This window comes from Vulpes vulpes, chromosome 8 (assembly GCF_048418805.1).
Source record: "Vulpes vulpes isolate BD-2025 chromosome 8, VulVul3, whole genome shotgun sequence".
Classification (NCBI taxonomy): Eukaryota; Metazoa; Chordata; class Mammalia; order Carnivora; family Canidae; genus Vulpes; species Vulpes vulpes.
Window position 1 is genome coordinate 17108529 of NC_132787.1, and position 20982 is coordinate 17129510.

The 20982-nt window shown below is 36.3% G+C and overlaps 1 protein-coding gene across 3 annotated transcripts in view; it reads left to right on the forward strand.

The window, feature by feature from the left end:
• DENND5B (DENN domain containing 5B) overlaps nucleotides 1-20982 on the forward strand; it is a 189537-nt gene that overhangs the window by 66573 nt on the left and 101982 nt on the right. The window contains exons 2-3 of one of the 3 annotated variants that reach the window (XM_072765635.1): nucleotides 11620-11685; nucleotides 14870-14979. In XM_072765635.1, coding sequence (XP_072621736.1) covers nucleotides 11620-11685; nucleotides 14870-14979 — 176 coding nt within the window. Of the gene's footprint in view, nucleotides 1-11619; nucleotides 11686-11815; nucleotides 13413-14869; nucleotides 14980-20982 lie in introns of those variants that run through there. The other 2 variants (XM_026000077.2, XM_072765634.1) reach the window with 2 other exon arrangements.

Genomic DNA, 20982 nt, shown 5'->3' on the forward strand with positions numbered 1-20982 from the left:
TAACTAAATTAATACATGTTAAAGAAAATATTTAACTCTTTAACTTATTGCCAATGGGAATACAAAATGGTACAGTCACTTTGAAAAAGACAGTTTGACAGTTTCTTATAAAAGTAAATACACTTTACCATATGATATAGAACTATTCCTTGGTATTTGCCCAAAGGAGTTGAAAACTGATACACACATGTTTATAGCAGCTGTATTCATAATGACCCAAACTTGGAAGCTTGGAAGTGTTGCTTCCAAGATACCCTTTGGTAGGTGAATGGATAAATAGTCTATGATATATCCATACAGTGGAATACTGTGCAGTGCCAAAGAAAAATGAGCTACCAAGACATGAAAAGACATGGAGGAACTTTAATTGCATATTACTAAGTGAAAGAAACCAATCTGGAAAGGATATCTATATCTATATCTATATCTATATCTATATCTATATATCCATTATATATATATAATGATTCCAGCTCTTTGACTTTATGGTAAAGGCAGAAGGCTGGAGGCAGCAAAAAAGGTATAGGTATGTAGTTGCCTTGGGTTGGGGGCAGAGAACTCAGAGGATTTTTTAGGATAGTAAAACTCTTCTGTCCCATACTGTAAATGATAGATACATGCCATTGCAAATTTGTTAAAACCTTGAAAATATATATTACCAAGAGTGAACCCTTGTATAAATTGTGGACTTTGGGTGATGATGCATGGATCTTCATTTATTTAGGATTACCTTTTACTCAGACACACGCAAATTTTTTTTCCTGGCATCTACAGTATTTGTTGGAAATGCTGCTTATATCTTTTATATTAGTCACTATAGGACATTTCTTCCAACTACAAATCAGTATTTAATGGTAGATTCATGTTACTGAAGGGTTTGGATTTTATGCTTAAAATTATTTTCTTTAAAAAAGAAAAGGACCTTTATGGTAGTTCCTGTTTTTATAAGATAACTTCATTCATTATTGCCATTTTCCTTTCCAGAAAACAGACTAAGTAGTTTACCTAAGGTCACATATAGTTTAGTTTATATTTTGTAAACTAAGTATTTATATTCGATATTTATGCTCTAGAAACAGAACAGCTAAGATTTTCTATGTTATGAGGATATTGAATCCTCTTTGTTTTTTTAAGATTTTATTTATTTATTCATGAGAAACACACACACACAGAGGCAGAGACACAGGCAGAGGGAGAAGCAGGCTCCATGCAGGGAGCCTGACGTGAGACTTGATCCCAGGTCTCCAGGATCACACACGGGGATGAAGGTGGCACTAAAACCGCTGAGCCACCGGGGCTGCCCTAGAATGACTTTTAATCAGGAAGTCAAATCTGGCTAAGTACCAGATAGTACTCTGAGTGCTACAGTAAAATAGTGAATATGAATCCCTTTTAGTGTTAACCCTTCTTCAGGGATGAGTAAGGAGATAGCAGTACTTATCAACTACATGAATTGTGGCATCAGTAATAGAGGAAAAGCATTGCGGGAGATGATGAGTTCAGTTTTGCAAGCATTGAACAAAGCTGCTGGTTACTGAAACAGCTGAGTACAGGTTCTTGGTGGGTAGTAGGAATTGTGATTTGAAATTCAGGGCTTGAGATCATCTTGAGGGTTTTCTTCTATGTCTGATGGAGACAGAAAGGAAGGCTTTGTTTTTCCTATAAGGAAGAGAAAAATTCTACTCTCCCCTCCTGTTTTTTTCCAGGGTTGTTTTGTTTTTTGCTAATTTTAAAAATTTGAGAAAGTGGTTAAAATGGTTTTTTTTTCACCCTACCGTAGGTGACTTGACTTTTTTCTTAACTTTTTAAAGTATGCTAGGCAGTAGCTTTGGGATCTAGGAAGTTCCTCAACAGGTCAAATTGTCTTCTTCCTAAGATATGTGGACCATGATTTCATAGGTTTGTGCTATCCCCCAATACCATTTTAAGAACTGGAATCCCTGCAGCAGTTCATTTTAAAGCCTGAATGTTCTAGCATTTTAGGGGAGGGCCTTGAGGACCTTTGGATAAAAGTGCATCTTGATGGAGAGACTTAGAGGCCACTTTCACTTAGCAACAATTACATCAATGGAGCCATTCTAGCTGCAAAAAACTTCAGGTAATTGTTGGAATAATAATGCTTCTGTTTGATTCTTATAGGAAGATTTTCTTTCTCTGTGAATCTTAGTAACATTTTTTGGCCTGTTTTGCTCATATAACCATTTCATAGACCTTGAATCAGGGGGCATTAGTAAAACAGGTGAACCCTTTTTCCTAGCTTGTAATTTATATCTTTTTTTTTTCTTTCTTTTTTAAAATTTTACTTATTTATTCACAAGAGAGACACAGAGAGAGGCAGAGGCATAGTCAGAGGGAGAAGCAGGCTCCCTGCAGAGAGCCTGATGCGGAACTCAATCTCAGGACTCCAGGATCATGACCTGAGCCAAAGGCAGACACTCAACCACAGAGCCACCCAAGCAACCCTGTATCTTTTCTTTAAAGAACTAGTTGATTTCTTTTGCAGGTGTTTTGTTGTGTTTTGTTGAAGAGGATAAGAGGAAGAAAGTGGTATTCTTGTATATGTTCCTTGGTATTGCTGTGCAAACTAAACGGAGTTACTTGTTTCTGACTCCTTATAGTTGTTTTTTTTTTTTTTTTTTTTTTTTTTTTAATGAGAGTTTTGGCAGCAAAAAGTAATGAATGGAAATGAAGGGAAAAGCCTGTGTTAGCTCTGAGCAAATAACTGCTTCCTTGAGTCATACATCAGAATTGTTTCAGGTTGAATCATCTTAGAACTGTAGCCCTATCGTGTTACTTGTCAGCTATAAATATTTTAATGCTAGATGCCTTTCTTTTGTTCCTGAAGGCAAAGGGGTGGCTCCCTTGGTATCCTTTTAGCAGAAAATAAGTTCTTTAGCAATAGGAAGAATTTGTTTATACTGTATAACATACAGCATCAAATAATAACATTAATACGCTTTCCCAGAAATATATTGCATAAAAGATCTTCACACAAGATAGGTCTCTACTAATACTAATGTGTTGTTATTATGTAATCTGTATTTTATATATGAGGAAACCTTTGCTCAAATAACTTATGATTTGTCCTAAACTATTAGAACCCAAGATAGTCAGCTAGAACTAGAACCTTGTTTTCTTGGCTATACTTATTACTTGAAAGTCACTATTATATTTTTCAGAATAATAAAATCATTTACTAAGCACTGGTAAACACATGGTACTTATTTGATTAACCTAAAAATTATGGACCCTTTCCTCTTAGGGAGTTTTTTCATATGTTAGCATACTTCAGTGACTTTAAAAAATTTTTTTTTCTTATTTCACATTTTATCAGAAAAGGGATAGTATGAAAAATATGGCTTAGAAGCAGAGTGCTTTGTTTATTCCTCATTATCAGAGGACTATAGATCTTGAATTCATTGCTAAGTTTATTTTTGCAAGTAAATAATCTGCTACTGTATTCTGTGCTTGGCAATATAATGCACAGTGCCTAATAAGAATTTGTCTGGTCTCTGTCCAGGTTCCTAGCACACAACTTCTAGAACCCTGGTAATTTCCTAAGTAATAGGAGTGTGATCCTAATGAAGTAATGATGGGCCCCTAGATAGCCTCAGGATAGGGGCTGGTTATCAGAGGACTTGAGTCAACTGGGCTTCTGGGGAAGGGAGGAAGTTAGGGATTTCAGTCATCACATGGCCAATGATCATATCAGTCCTGTGTATGTAGTGAAGCCCATTAAGAAGCCTAGATACTGCAGGCACCTGGGTGGCATAGTCAGTTAAACAACTGACTTGGTTTAGGCTCAGGTCATGATCTCGAGTTCATGAGATTGAGGCCTGAGTCGGGCTCTGTGCTGACTGCTTGGGACTCTCTTTCTCCTCCTCTCCCCCTGCCCCGCCCCCCAAATAAATAAAATAAATCTTAAAAAAAAAAACAAAAAAAACCCCCTCTAAATACCAAAGGTTAGTGGAGCTTTTTGTTGATAAACACATTGTGTGTGTAGTGGTGGCATGTGATATACCCCCAATTCCACAGGATAGAGCATGAAAGCACAGCATTCCCTCCCAGACCTCACTCTGTGTGTGTATGTCTCCATTTGTGTGATCCTTCTGATTTGCATCTCTTGTAATAAAACTGCAATCACAAGTAATAGTGCTTTCCTGAGTTTCATGAGTTGTTCTAGTGAATTATCAAACCTGATAGTCATGGGAACTTCCAAATGTATAGCCAGCGTGTGAGAAGGGCAGGTGGGCTAGGGATCTCTGAAGTCAGGGCAGTCTTTTAGGGGTCCATGCCCTTTAACAGGTGACCTCTCCACCAACACCAGGTGATTAGTGACAGAATTAAATTGAGGTACTTCCAGTTGGGGTTGAAACAGAATACATGTGTTGTGTACTCTAGATTTCCAGTGAATAAACTTCAGTAATTGAAGTGTATTTAGTGTTAGCTAAGTACAGTGTGGCTCTTTAATTTTGATGTGATCAAGAATGAAATGTGTTGTGAATTTCTTAGAAATTCAAAATTTACTAGATTGATATTGATGTGCTTTTATTAATATCTGAAACTTTTAAGATTACCATGATTAATGGTTTTTTATTGATGATTATTCCTCAGTAAGGTCTATAAATTTTCAGAGATCCTTCAGCTTTTGCTTGATTGGCTTTATGATCAGCCACTTAGACCTGCAAGATTGCTGACTGGATTTAGAAGTTGTATTTTTAGAAAGTTTAACAAGTCCATCATGGGTTAAAACCTGTAGTCTTGATTAGTAGCTTAGTAGTGGATGTGTGGCTTCTTCTATTGAAGAGTAGAGAGCATTCATTAAAAAAAATTGGCAAACTCTGTCCCGTATTTAAAGAGCTGCATTTATTTTGTACAATAAAAAGCAGTCTAGAGAGTTATCAAGAAATAGAAGGCATAATATAGTCAGGAACTGGTAACATAGTAAGAAGGTCAGTGCTAACGCAAATAAAAAGCCAGGGTAATCCAGAAACACATAAATAGCTAACTGCTCTAACAATAACCCAAACTATCAGTGGCTTGAGACAATAAAAGTTTATTTCTCATTTAATGTTTAATCTAATGTAGGCCAGGGTGGGAGGGGCTCTATTTTGCAGAGACATTAAGTGACCCAAGTTTTCTTCCATTGAGTGACCTTCCTATCTCTTTCAGGTCCTATTTCTATTTGCATTTAGCTGATAGATGGCAGAGGACGGACAGGTATGTGCCTCAGCCTGGAGGTGACACATGTCACTTCTGGTTATTTTTCGTTGGCAAGAACTAGTGATTTGGCCCTCACCCAGATGCAAGAATATTGGGAAGGAGAGAACATGGTTGTTAGTGAGCACCTGTAGTCCGTCACAGATCCAGAATCAGTGGTAGTTGTACTCTGGTGCTAAGGTAACTGGCGTGCCTTATCCAAGTGAGAATAGTGTGGGACCATTTCTATGAGTACAAGGTGGGGAAAAATGTAATGGAGTGAATGCAATTTCTAGGGGTTCCGTGTCATGTTATACAGCCTTACAAGGATAAAGTAGATAAATTTGCAGGGGATAGGAAGAATGGTTACCTGGGGGAGTATAACCTGTTTTAGCCATGATGGCATATGGAATGGGCAAAGTCAGCTCTCTGGGAAGACAAGATAGGAGAATGAGAGATCCTCAGAGGGACTGTACTGTACTAATCCAATCCAGAGCATCAGTCACTGTGCCAGGCACAGTGTAGACACCTTTTATCTTTAAAAAAAAAAAAAATAACAAAAGCCTTTCCCTTCCACATATTCTCCAATATTATCCATTTCTCATCTTTCCAGCAAAACTCTGCAGAAGAGTTACTTATACTCTCTGCCTCTACTTCCTCTCTTTGCATTCTTTCTTGGAACACCCCAACCTTTCACATCCACCTCTCCACAGACTTCTCTTCAGGGTCACCAGTGACTTCCACGTTGTTAACTCTTTCTTTGTTAAATATTTTCTTTACTTGGCTTTCATGATGCCCATGTTTCTGGCCTTTCTCTTTCCTTACTGGTTGCATTTTTTCATTTACCTGTTTGCCTATTCCTCTTTCTCTTCTTAACCTCTTAATGTTTATTCTTGAGCCTCCCAAGAACCTGACCCCAGCCTTTCTCTCTTCACCTACATTCATTTCCTTGGTGATCTTATCCAGCCCTGTAATGTTAAATACCATCTGTTTGATGCTGAATTTTCTAACTTCTCCCTGAATTTTAAACTCACATTTCTAAATGCTTGATGAAAAACTTCATTTGTATATCTAATAGGCATCACAGACTTAACATATCTAAAACTGAATTCTTTATTCCAGCCTCCCAGCCCTCTGGTAAAAACCCTCTCCTTCTGCATTGTTCCTCATCTTAGTAAAGAACTACCATCTTCATCCAGGTGCTCAGACTAGAAACCGTGGTATCGTGATATCCTTCTTGACTACCCCTTTTTCTCACATCTAATTTGTTAGCAAATCATATCTTTTATGTCTTCAAAATATATTTAGGATCTTACTGCTTCTCCCTACCCTGATGCTATTTCCCTGATCCATCATCTTCTGCCTAGATTATTGTATCATCTTCTGCCTAGATTATTGCAGAAGCCTCCTAAGTTCTTTCCATTTCCACTCTTATCCTCTACATTCTGTTCTCACAGCTCTCAGCGTGAGCTTATTCAAGCCAAGTCACTTCTCTCTTTAAAATATTATGCTGAGTGAAGTAAGTCAATCAGAGAATGACAAACATTATATGGTCTCATTCATTTGGGGAATATAAAAAATAGTGAAAGGGATTATAGGAGAAAGGAGAGAAAATGAGTGGGAAATATCAGTGAGGGAGACAGAACATGAGAGACTCCTAACTCTGGGAAACGAACAAGGGGTGGTGGAAGGGGAGGTGGGCGGGGGGTCGGGGTGACTGGGTGACAGGCACTGAGGGGGGCACTTGACGGGATGAGCACTGGGTGTTATGCTATATGTTGGCAAATCGAACTCCGATAAAAAAACATACAAAAAATAAAAATAAAACTTTCTTTTTTCCCTAAAAAATAAAATTAAAAAATAAAATACTCCAGTTGGGATCCCTGGGTGGCTCAGCGGTTGAGCGTCTGCCTTCAGCCCAGGGCATAATCCTGGGATCCGGAATCGAGTCCCACATCAGGCTCCCTGCATGGGACCTGCTTCTCCCTCTGCCTGGTCTCTGCCTCTCTCTCTCTCTCTCTCTCTCTCTCTGTCTCTCATGAATGAATAAATAAATAAATATCCTTTAAAAAAATTAAAAACTCCAGTTACTCCCCATAAATAGCTTACCATGGCCTCAAAGGCCCTGTCTTATCGGGCCCTGGTTACCTCTCTGACTTTGTCTACCATCTCACTTAAATACATTGCACTGGCCTCCTTGCTGCATCTCAGCTGTGACAAGCTCATGGATACCTTAGGGATTCCGCACTTGCTGTTTCCTCTGCCTGAAATACTCTTTCCTGAGATGACCTCCTACGTAGAATTGAGAGCATACTTGGAGCTAGGCTGTGTAAGTTTGAATTTTAGAGTTGTCTGACCTTGGCCAAGTTATTTAACCTTTTTTTTGCTTCAGTTCCAACATCTATAAAATGATAAAATAGGAGCTACTTTATAGACTAATTATGATGATGAAATGATTTAATATACATAGAACACTTAGAATAACACCTGCTCTATAGTAAGCACTATGTGTTAACTATGATAATTATTATTACTTCACTAGGTCTCACCTTAAATGTCACCTGCTCAGAGATTATTTAAATCGTGGTAGAATCATTAGAATGGATAATGAATATGCAGCCTTCTAGGGGATCTATTTCGAAGAGGACAGCTCACTGTGATGTAGAGACAACCCATGTGTAGGAAATGTCTCTTTGTGAATGTCACAGGAGTATCCCTTCGTTGTTGCTTTTTTTTTTTTTAAACCAACACGTGGGATCCCCTTGCCCCTGCTTTCCTTTCCCTAGTCAGTCTCTCTTGTAGGATCTACTGCTGTCCAGTATTCCCTCTACAACTCCAGATCATGTCAATTCAGGCAGGGATCTTTGGAGACAGACAGTTGGGGGGACCTGTAGTGATAGACATAAGAGAGAGAATTACCTCACCACTACATCCTCCCTTCCTTTTTGCCTCAGTATGGATTTCATAGGCAGCATCCATAGCTCTCCATTTTCTCCTCTCACCTTTATCAAAATATTGGGAAAAATTTATTGACTTTAAATATTGTATCTACTATTACCTGTGTGGGTGCATGCTTGTGTGTGTGTGTGTTTAAACTTTCCCTTTAGAGTGAAAAGGAACAAAAGGAAAAGGGCAAAAGAGATGACCTTTTAACTTCCTATTTGTTCTCATTGTTCTTATCAGCAAGCTTTCTTTAAAACATCTAGACTTCTGTGGTATCCTTCAGGGACAAGAGGATAGGGAAGTATTGTGAGGCTTGCCCTTGTTTTGTGGAGAAAATACTCAGTCATCTGAGATGACAGGCTACAATGGAAATGGATAATGAGGGAGGGAATTCACTGGGGCCCTCGAAGCAGGTAGGTTTAGAGAAAGAGGGTAATGGGACCACTCAGGCTGAGAAGGCTCCAAGGTTGACGCATATCACAAACCCTTCTCCACTTGCAACCCTATATACAAGTGGTAGAAATTCTTACCCAGTGGCTTGGAACTGGGAGTACCTACTTTCAGTGCACTGAGAGGAAGTATGAAGCCACTGAAAATCTAGATCTAATGCTCCCAGCCACAGTGAGAAGAGGTGTGTTCTCGGTATTCTAACATCATCTACAAACATAGTAGCAGGCTCTTTATATTATGACATATTTGAGATGCTTTATGGAAGTTAAATTTTTGGAGCTCAGTCCTTCTAGAACTACACATTTACACTCTAGTATATTTGTCACATTTCGATTTTATTTTATTTTTTATTTTATTTTACAGAGAGGGAGAGAGTGAGCATGAACTAGGCGGGGAGGAGCAGAGGGAAAGGGAGGCAGACTCCCCACTGAGCAGGGAACCCAGTGCGGGGCTTGACCCTAGGACCCTGAGACTATGACCTGAGTCGAAGACAGATGCTTAAGTGACTGAGCCACCTAGGGACCTCTTTTTTTAGTTATACATTATCTTTTTACATATATGTACTATAAAGTAAGCTTTCAAGTCCAAATTTGATCTAACAGTGATTCACATTATAGCTTTGCATGAAGCAGATGCACTTATTTCATTGGAAATTTTCTAAAATATTTAGACCATGGTTTATTGGATTTTAGTAATCTGGAGGTGAGGATAAAATAATTGAATATCTAAATCTACTAAAAAGATTTTTGCTTATATATAATTCTCTAAGTTGACCTAGAATAACTTTCATATTTTTCCTTTTTTTTCCCCTTTGGTAAAACCAGAAACAGGAGCTATATGAAGTAATTGAACTATTGGTAAATATTCCTAGTGATATTCTCAGCACCCAAGAGTTTCTGTCTTAATTAGGACAGAATAGCCTTTAGATGAGATAGGCCAGAATTGTGAGACCAGTTAATGGATTAGTCTCCCTACTTTGCATCTCATTTTTGTGAGAGTAATATTTTCAGTTGTAAAGTTCATACTCGCTTTCTTCCAAGTGGGGAGATTTTTGTGTCATGGCCTAATACTTCCCTACTCTGCTACATCTGTACTCATTAATGAGTAGTAGTTCTTGTAAACCAGAAAGGAAAAACAAAAAACCCTATTGTATGTATTTAATAAGTGAGGCCTGCTTCTTGAATTCTTCCTTGCTAGTCCCAATCAAAAGAATTGTTTGTCTCCCAGAAGTGTGCAGTATCCTGGAGGGAGTATACTGACTTGTGCGCCCACTGGGGCACCCTCAGCCAGTGACCTTGTACACTGCCTGGGTGTATGTGTGGGGGCTATTCAGAGGTCTGTTTTGGGCCATCTTTCCCTGATGATAAATGTCAACATGCCATCTGACTGGAAAGATGCAGATAACCTCCTTGGTGATTTCAGGGTGTCTTTGGCCTTTTATAATGGATCAGTTCCTTTATTCCTTCAGTTCATGAGTTCCAAAGGCTTCCTTCCCTAGTTCTTTGTTTTTGTTGTTGTTTTGTGAAGGGAGAGTGCACAGAGTTTCTGCAAACCTTGATTGGGATATTTCTGTATCCACTCTCACAATATATGTGGGCAAATACCCTCCCAGAGTAGAAGTGTAGCCTTTGTCCTAAGACCATTCAGACCTTTAAGGTATAGATAGAAAGATTCCCTGGCAATTAGGACCCTACATTATTATTATTTAGCTCTTTAAAGGGAGGACTGGAGATCTAAAATTTGTAGACATCTGGATAACCTATTCAGAAGTTTTTACACTCTTCAAAGCTGCCAAGTTACAGAGGTCTAATGTGAGTTTCTTAACTGCCTATGTCCTTACTGTAGTAATTTTCCTCCAAGAGTTGACACTTGCGGTTAATAGCACATAAAGGGATGATTGATTAAATGGAACCTCAGTACAGAGCATACTTCAATTCTTTTTTGCATAGAGTGATTTCCAAAAGGTAGGTTACTTATAAGATTGCATACTGTATGATTTTGTCCTTACATAATGGAATGCTTTTTTAAAACAGACTTGATTTTTAGAGCAGTTTCAGGTTTTAGAAAAATTGAGATGATAATAGAGTTCCCATATAGCCCATATCACCCCAATCACACACATTTTTCCCTATCATTAACATCTTACAGTAGTATATTTGTTACAATTAACAAGTCAATTGATATATGATTATTAACTAAAGTCGTATGTACTCTATTCAGATTTCTTTAGTGTTTACTTAAAGCCCTTTTTTCTCTTGGGGGATCTCATCATATATATCACATTATATTCAGTTATCTTGTCTCCCTACACTCCTCGTGGGTGTGACTGCTTCTCTGACTTTGCATTTTGATGTCCTTGGTAGTTTGGCGCAAGTAATCATCAGGTATATATTGTCGATTGCTTCTCTTGGGATTTATCTGATGTTTTTCTCCTGATTAGACTAGAGCTGTGAAATCCTTTGGTAAGACTGTTTAGCTTTGTAAGAAATGGCCATGCTGTCTTCCAAAGTGGCTGTATCATTTTTGCATTCCCACCGAGCAATGAATGAGAGTTACTGTCACTTCATGTGTTTGTCAGGATTTGGTATAGTCATTTTTTTGGACTTCAGCCATTCTGATAGGTTGTGCAGAAGTTGAGATGTAATTTTTAAGGTTGGTCATTTAGTCTTGCTATCATATTTTATCTGACTTTGGAAGCCTTAGCTTTCTCCTGATATTTCTCTTCAAATCAGCATTGAGAAGAATATATGTGCTTTTTTCCCATATGAATAATTGTTAACAGATGTTTAAATAGTATTTCGCATAATACATTAAGATAAAATTACCTATTCTTTGTGCTTTCTTATTAAAAGTAGCTTATAAGCTACATACTATTAGTGTTAAGCTACATTCCATTGATGTTAATGTCTCATGTTTAATTGCTTTTGTTTAATCTGTTATTCTCATTTTCCATTCTTCAGAGTCATTTTGCTTTTGTGTTTGTGTTTCTTTGTTTATAAAGTTTTTTGTTTCTGTTACATTATGTAGTTTTGTACCAATGGCTAGAAGCAGATCGTCATGGCAAGAGCCAAGATGCTGCAAATACGACTTCAGGTAAAAATAAAAGTAAAAATAAAAATTGAGGTGTTAGAAATCCTTATTTTAATTCACCCCAAGCCCATAATAATTGGTTTTTTGTTTTCATTATTGCTTGGGTAAAAAATAGGTATTATTTTGTATTTTTGTTCTCTCATCTGCATCTTAATTTTTATAAAGACCTCATTTGCTTCATGCCTTGAAAAAATTATTCACTAGTCTTAAGCTCTCTTGGCAGATATATACTATTTTCTGAGGAGGAAAGGCTGAATGAATTGCAGCTTAAATTTAGTAGCAAGTTACTTAACAGTATTACTTGGAATTAAGTTTATATGTGTTTGTAGTGGGGGATATTAATATTTGCACAAATTTACAATCCTTGATCATTTCAGGATAGTGTTAAAAAAAAAAAAGGTAGATTTTAAGTTAAGGATGTTTGTGTATAATTTCAATTGCCTGGGAACCCAAATTCTTAGACTGATTCATTTCTCCTGCTAAGTCTTAGAAGTAAATTCTAAATTAGAAATTCATTTTTAATATGGGTTCAAAATGAAAAGACTAGGTTGTTTACCCATCTCCCATCTTCAGAAGGCTTCTTGAAGATTCTCTTCTTTGCCTATTAATAGTAATGATAACTACATCCACTCATGTCTAAATCCTGAACAGTGTTATCAGAATTTCTACATAGTTGGTTCTTCCCTTAATTTACTTCAAGATGATATTTGCCAAGACAGCTATATATATACAGCAACGATCTTTCCTATTGCCCCCTTTTTCCTGGCCGTCTAGTAAGTGGTGGTGGTGGCAATGGTGGTGGTGGTTCTATTTTTTCTTTTCTTAGATTTGTGTTTCTTTTTAGTGAGTGTTTCCATTTTTTTTGCTTTTGTGAAATTTTTTCTCTCTGAAAAAGGTGATTTTCCTTCTCTCTCTTCTGGTGATTCCATTGTGCTTCAAGAGGGTGTGGTGTTCCTTAGTTAATAGAACAATTATATTGAAAATGGCACTCTCATGACTTTTCTGAGTTATCCTCTGCCCATTAATAACTTGATATATGAGTGAAGATAATGTTAGTATTTTACCAGACTCAGGCAGGAATTCATTAAAAGGTAAGTGTTGCAAGGAGTTATATCTTACATTATGTGCCGCTTATTCTGTTCACAAAGTGTTTCACATTTTATTGACTCTTATGATAAAAATAAACATTTCTGTGGGTGGGTGAAGGAGAGGAATTCTTGGTTGCTGTATATTATCTGAGGATATCCTGTTCCTGAGTCGATAGCAGAGTCAGAAGCATAGACCTTTAGGACCAAAAGAGAATTTTTGTTTTGTGTTTTCTGTGATTTAAAGTGAAGGGAAAGTAGTATTTTTCTTCTTTTTTTTCATGAAGAAGTAATCTAAAAATTCTTAGTGTTTGCATGAAAATCTAGTATCAGCTTAAAGATGTCATTTACCCTTCCTGAAATCAGACATTCTGAACCCTAACTCTTCTTCAGGCACGCTAACTTGTGGACACTTCCACATTTTTCCATTGATTTTATAAGCATGCTCTAGAGGCATGTTGCAAAAACTCATAAACTATCCTCAGGGATGCTTTTAACAGTTTTTCTTCTAGCTGTGAAAGCTATCTATCTCTTAGAAGATGGAAATGTGGAGTAGAAAGATAGAGATGAAGCATTTGCCTAGATAAGTAAGAAGAATCCAAAGGAAAATAATCATTGGCCAAGGGCTGAAATTACAAACAGTAGGTTAGTTGCTGCAGCATATCTGTTTAAACTATGTGCCTTTATTCAGAAAAGCTTCTGTGTATTTTATATCACAGTTTCCAACAAGATTTTAGAGTGTGACATTTCCCTCCTTTGTGATCTGTTAAGTTTTGCACTAAAAGATGTTTTGGTATCCATCTTTTCATACTTTTACCAAAAATGAAAACTGAGTCTAAATGCCCAATTATGATTTATAAATTACTTTGATATCTTTACTCATACAAATACTGGTAAGTGGCATTTATCTTTTGATATGACAGTTTGTGTTTTACGCTTAATTAAAACTTAAGTGGAAAAAACCCAGGAGACAGAATGATATTCCAAGGTCTTCTAATTCTTCATTCTCAACTTTTTGACATTGAGAATTGAAGAGCCATCCATCCTAACTTTTTTTTTTTTTGTATATTTTTTTATTGGAGTTCGATTTGCCAACATATAGTATAACACCCAGTGCTCTTTATGGAACTAAGGCATTTGGGAGAAACCGGTCTCCCGGGAATTAATTTGGTCAAGGAGATAAAGAACTGAGGTGACAGCTATAATTGAAGTTTTTTAAAAATATGTAATAATCAAAGTATAGCCTCCCTTAATTTTTTCCAGAATTTTGGCAGGTAATAAATTTGGCTTAGAATAGCTGGTTTCTTTTCATAGGTTTAGGGTGTTTAAAATGTTCTGTCTACTAAACTAGACAACTTAGTAATGATGTTTCTAATTCTGTTCATTCTGTTACTTGTAAAAGCCTGGGTACAGTCACCTTTGTCAGATTTCTGTGGAAGCACAAGCAAGATTGCCTCCTTTGAGCATGGCAGCATTGTATATCCATGTACAAAATCTCAGGATCAGAAGAAGTATGATTCAGGATGCTCAATTTGGGATGTTTCTTTAATAAATTAGATGTTTCCAAGTAGATATTTTATCACTATATATTGAAATAAGAACAATAATTAGGTTACAGCAAAGATCATTTTGGTAGATCTTGATTTTTAGTATTGTTATCTGGCCAGGATGCTGAAATTCAGATTCTGAAGTTTTTTTTTTGTTTTTTTTTTTTTTTTTAATTTTTTATTTATTTAATGATAGTCACAGAGAGAGAGAGAGAGAGAGAGAGAGAGAGAGGCAGAGAGCGAAGCAGGCTCCATGCACCGGGAGCCCGACGTGGGATTCGATCCCGGGTCTCCAGGATCGCGCCCTGGGCCAAAGGCAGGCGCCAAACCGCTGCGCCACCCAGGGATCCCAGATTCTGAAGTTTTAAATGCAGATCCTTTTATTAACAGTTCCTTTCAGTTGTCCATTGAGGATTTTACAGTTCAGACTATTAGAGGTAGAAATTGAATCAGATTTCAACATTATTAGTCAATATATCTATAAAATAAAAAATAAAACTATGACATGTTTGAAAAAAATTTAGATATTAACTAATTATTAATTATTTATTATAGGTGAAAATTTTGACCAGAGTCCTTTGAGAAGAACATTCAAATCTAAAGTGCTGGCACACTATCCTGAGAATATAGAATGGAACCCTTTTGATCAAGATGCAGTGAACATGGTATGTATGTTTTTTCCATCTTGAGCCTTTTTGTTTCATTAAGATGACAATAGTAAAAAAAAAATGACAATAGTAAGTATATTTTGAATGTCTACATTATTTATTTATTTATTTTATTATTTTTTTTACATTATTTTATTTAATTGAATGTTTTAAATAAACAGTTCTGTAAGGTGGATAATATTGTTCTCATTTTATAGACATGGAAAATGAAGCTCTGAGAAGTTAAGTTACTTCCCTATAGTTTCCACAGCTAATAAGTGTATACAACAGACTCTCAAAGTTCATTTTCTTTTTTTTTTTTTTTTAAGTTTTTATTTAAATTCCGGTTAATTAACATACAGTGTGGTATTAGTTTCAGGTGTATATATAGTGATTCAATACTTACATACATCATCTGGTGCTCATCACAGCAAGTGCCCTCCTTACTCCCCATCACCTATTTCCCCAATATCCCACCCATCTACCGTCTGGTAACCATTGGTTTGTTCTCTATAGTTAAGAGTCTTTTTTTTTGTTTGTTTGTCTCTCTCTTTTTTTTCCCCTATGCTCATTTATTTTGTTTCTTAAAGACCACATATGAGTGAAATCATATGATATTTATCTTTCTCTGACTTTTTTCACTTAATAACATAATACTCTCTAGCTCCATCCATGTTGTTGCAAATGGCAAGATCTCATTCTTTTTTTTTTTTTTTTTTTTTAAGATTTTATTTATTTATTCAGGGAGAGAGAGAGAGAGGCAGAGACACAGGCAGAGGGAGAAGCAGGCATCATACAGAGAGCCTGACGTGGGACTCGATCCAGGGTCTCCAGGATCATGCCCTGGGCTGCAGGCGGCGCTAAACCGCTGCGCCACCAGGGCTGCCCAAGATCTCATTCTTTTTAATGGCTGAATAATATTCCATTGTGTGATTACTACCTCTTCTTTATCCATTCATCAGTTGATGAACACTTGGGCTATTTCCATAATTTGGCTATTCTAGATAATGCTGCTGTGAACATTGGAATGCATGTATTCTTCAAAGCCCATTTTCTTTTCCTACTATTAAGCTGTGTTGTGGGTTTGTATTAATTATACATAGATGCTTTGATAAACAGTAATATTTGTTTGCCTGGAAAGGAGCCTGATAGAAGAAGCGTGATTACAGTTTTCATATTTCAAGGAATGTTGTATGATGGGCCTGTAATTTATCATATTCACAAAGTAAAGAGGAAAAGGAACTTCAATTCGTCATTTACACATTAGTAGAAATTTATTTATAAGGACTCTGAATTAATGCAGTGAACTACCATTGGTGATTATAAGTACCTTTAGAGGGTCTTAGAAATAGTCATAGTTTTCAGATTATTTAGGAAGGGTCCTAATTAAAAGCCTGGGTAATATTTTGGGATTCCATGAATGGAATTCTTTGATTATAAAAATCAGAGTGCCCTAAAGTGAGCAAATCAGATATCAGGCATCATAGGCACAGAAATAATTAACAGTGGACTGAGACATTGATAGCTGTAGAGTGTTTTGAGTATTTTAAAGGTAGAGCCAACAGATCCCATTATGCTATGATACTATAAGGGAAAGAAATTAATATACAGTAGATACCTGCTAAATAGTTATGTAAGTTACTTTTGCATACATGCTTACATGTGCCCATTGAGAGTTCTTATTCATATTTTATAGAGGTTACTAACCCATAGTTATGCAAAGAGTCTCAACGGTTAAATCCAGATCATTCTTACTCTCTAGCTGACTTTTTCCCTATCTACATGCTGCCTCCTCCAAAGAAAAATGATGTCACTTAGTTTTGAGCTGCACCTTAAAATGATGTGGGTCACATTGGACCTTTTGTGATATTTCTGTATCACAGTAAATTCATTCCAGTCTCAGTTTGCTGCAAAGAGGGAGTAACATGGTACTTTTTCTAAGTACAAATGCCTAAGGCACTTGGCACTTTGACTTTGATTCTTCACAGAACACAGTATAGTTATTTCTCTAACCAGAGATGCCATTTTGCTGCAAGTTAATACTGTGAGGCCTAGCCTCATCTTTGGTGAAGACAGCATCATAGATATTAAGTAGAACACAACTGTTTGTTATATTTATGATATTTGGAGGGAGCACAGGCAAGCTTCTAACTAAAATAGCCAACAAACAACAATGACAAAAAATAATTTATCAGCTGCTGTGCCAGCAAATTAATAGAAAAGTATTAAAGAAAAGAGTGTCTAAATGAAGCAATGGAAACCTAGATAAGAATGTAAATAGACTACAACACTTGACTTCTTAAATTAGTAAGATATTTCAAAGTATAAATTTATCTGTGAGAAATTAGAATGGTTCTTACTACAATATGAATCCATAGTCATTTGGAACAAAATGCCACTTTTTCTTTCTGTTAGTCATTTGAATGCATTAATAATGAGATATCCATGATAACTTTAGCCTTGGTCTGTAAAGCATTCATCTTTAAAGCAGCGATCAGCTTCCTTAATCTGTTTTTGATATTTTCTTTACCCTTGCCTCTGGGGTTATTTTATGTAAGCAACCAAAGTCTTCTATGAAAAATAAACACATAGGCTTGTGTTTTGATGGTTAAACACCACATAGCATTTGTTTATTGCTGCAAATCTAAAAGGATTTGCTGGCATTCCTTGAAAATCTCTGAAAAGCATCCCATTAAACTAGTCTGCATTTGGGTCATAGATTTACTGCCCTTAATTTCCTCTGATTTATTAGTAAGTGCATTTGTATGAAGCTATAATTTATTCCCACCTAGAGGTATAAAGCTTTCTTCTTGCCTTTAGCAAAATCTCACTCCAATGAGTCATCACCTTCTGTAATATCAGTCATTTCTTTAACAAGCAACAGTAGTGCTTTGAAGAAGGATGATTAATTTCATACAGAAATTAAATACTCCAAAGCAGTGAACGTTTTTAAATAAAAAAAATTCCATGAGTGCCATGCAAATGAAATAGAAAATGAATGTAAGGGACAGGTGAAATTATTTCTGAATTAATTGCTTTCTATGTCTCGGTTGCTGATTGAGAGATTTTCATGAAAAAAAGGCAAAAGGGAAGTATCAGAAAACAAAACAATACCAACAGTCATATACCTTAGAACTAACATATTTCAACATTGACAAATTTACTTCAGATTTGTACTTTTTCTTTTAAATGAAGCAAAGCATTGCAAATGGAACTGAAGTTCCCCTGCCTCCCCCTACCCCTGTTTCAGATCTCTGCATATTGGCATCCATGACTATATAATATTCTGGTCAGTAGAACTTACCCTTAAGAATGTAGAGAACCTAGGGATTGTTAAGAAAATATGATCAGTACCTTTTTAAGCAACTTATATGAAGTATGAAGATTCTGTTTTGTATAACTGTTCTAAATGAAACATCTGATATATATATTTTAAGTAACTAAAAGAGTCATAACTTATAAAGCTTTTTATAATCTATAAAGCTCTAAGTTTACAATTTCTTTTTTACTTTGATCACAAAGAAAGGTAGCGTGGAATGATGAGCAAAGAGTAAAGGATAAAGGGCTGACTGAGAAAAATCTATTTCAGATGCCTATCTTATAAGATTCAAAGGATAAAGAACTATATATACTTTTTAGAGACTCAGCAAGTGCTTGAATTTGAGATGGAGAACCCTTAGTTAGATTAATAGGGTTGACATTAGAATGAAACTAAGCCCTCATTTTCATCCAGGTTTAAGTTCATGTCTCACAATAAAATTCTAGGAATGGGGCTTTAATCCAGCTGTTACTGGAGGAGCCACTTGTTTTCTTAACTTTGCAGCTGGAATATTCACTGGTGTCTCAAATTTAACATGTCCAAAACTGGATTTATGATCTTCCCACTAGCTTTGGTCAGTAATGGTACAACCATCCACCTGGTTGTCTTAGCTGAAAATCTGGCATTATCCTTGAAGGTTCCCACTTTCTTACCCTCTCCCATGTGCAATCAGATATCTATCTACTTCTCTCTGTTTCTACACACTCACCTTAATCCAAACCCCCAAACTTATGTGGACTTCTGTTCCTATCCTTTTTATTCTTTACACTAAAACTTCTGCTTCTGCTTTTCTCGGGAAGGCTCTTCCGCTTCTCCTTCCCCTGGTGAATTCTTAGTGACCCTGCAGGTTTCATTTTAAACAATTTTTCAGAGAAGCCATCCCTGACCACCCTTCCACCATTCAGTCAGGTCCCTTCAGGTTCTCTTAGGACGTTTTAGCACCTTGTATCCTTTTGTAGTACCTATCACAATTGTAATTAAATAATTGATTATGTAGCTAGTTATCAGCTCTGTGTCTCTTGTCATAATGTAAGCACCACGAAGACAGGCATACTCTCCCTTATTCATTGCTGTATCCCTAGTTTTACATACAGTAGAGGCTGAAATAATTGACTAAATGAAGGAATGTTTGCATACTTATAATACTTCCCTTCCCTTACAGAGAAGTATTGTTACCTCCCCTGCAAAATCATCTTAAGCAGGAGTATTTAGGTGCTCTCTCTTCTCTGTTTCTATAATGTCTTGAACATACTCTGCAACAGCACTGATCCTATTATTTTATAACCATTGGTTTGTGTGCTTGCCTTTTTTACCAGACTGTGAACTCCCTGAAGAGATTATTTTCATATTTGTCTTTTGAATTACCAAGATCTAATGTAATACATGACATAAAATTAATATTTATTAAAGGAAAAAGGTGGGAGAGAGGGAATGAACATCAGAGAAAGGAAAGGCAAACAGACCAACTTTGAATAATTTATTTTTGTGTAATAAGAGAGGGCATAGAAGTCATAGAACTATAGAAAATGGAAAAAGAAATTGTTAAAATTCTAGCCAGACTGCCTGAAATAGCCCAGAGAGATAATAAGGACATGTAGTCAGCTCAAACCAGGAGCGATACACAGCATTGTGAGCCCACTTTTGACTAAAGTAATCTGATTACCAATGGTAATCCGGTAAACATTGACAACCCTAAATGTTTAGTTGTTTTATTGTGGGAGTGTGGGTTGGAAAGGGGATACTGTTAGTAAGGAGCAGTATTAGGGAAAAAGAGATTGTTGAATGCCCTAGTGAACAAATCTTGATTTATGTCTCAGGTTTTCTGAAAACTGAACCTCATAATTCCTACAAGAATTCTCACTTTTTAAAAAAATGAAAAGGCAGTAGCATTTTCCAAGTCATGGTTCCCAAATTAGAAATATAATTCTTACTTTTTTTGATTCGTAGGAAGAGAATTTGAGAGTTCTTACATCTGTTATCTGTAGTGTAGAAAGTCATTCTTTACTTTGAGCACAACTTTTGGCAAGCTTTTCCTGTAAATGTTTGATGCATGCTCCAGAAAGCTACAAAACCTTAGGGGAATATTTGGCAGCTGTTCAAAAACAGTTAGAGCTGTAATTTTGTGGTTTATGATGTCAGGAAAGCCTATCAAACTAAATCTTTATTTCGACTTTGGAGGTCACCTGTGTTTCTGTATTGTCTACTACATGTAAAAAGAGAACTATAGACTTAATCAAGAGAGGAACTAAATCTGATCCTGTGCCCCTAGCTGTTGTTTTGTTTTCTTATTCACTTGTTTTATTCTTTCAACAAATACATACATGGCATGCACTATCCCAAATAAGTTTGAACATAACCTGGAAAAAGAGGGATTCAAATCTTCCTTCCCATAATCTTTACGGATAATAATAGATGTGTCACATGGGTTTTTATTCATAAAACAGCAGAGAATCTCCTCTTCTTATAAAGATGAAAGCAATTTTAATGTGAAGACATAACTATAAAAAGGCCTTGTCATGGCCTTTCCTTACACAGCTATTCCCAAGATTGGGAATAAACCAATTTTCGTCTAACAAATTCAGGTATTTGTGTTTTACCTAATTGTCTTATTCTTCCCAAATATACATAGTAATTTAATTCTTACCAACATTTATAAAAATAATTACATAAAGCTACCTTAGTTATTTCTAGGTCTCATATTC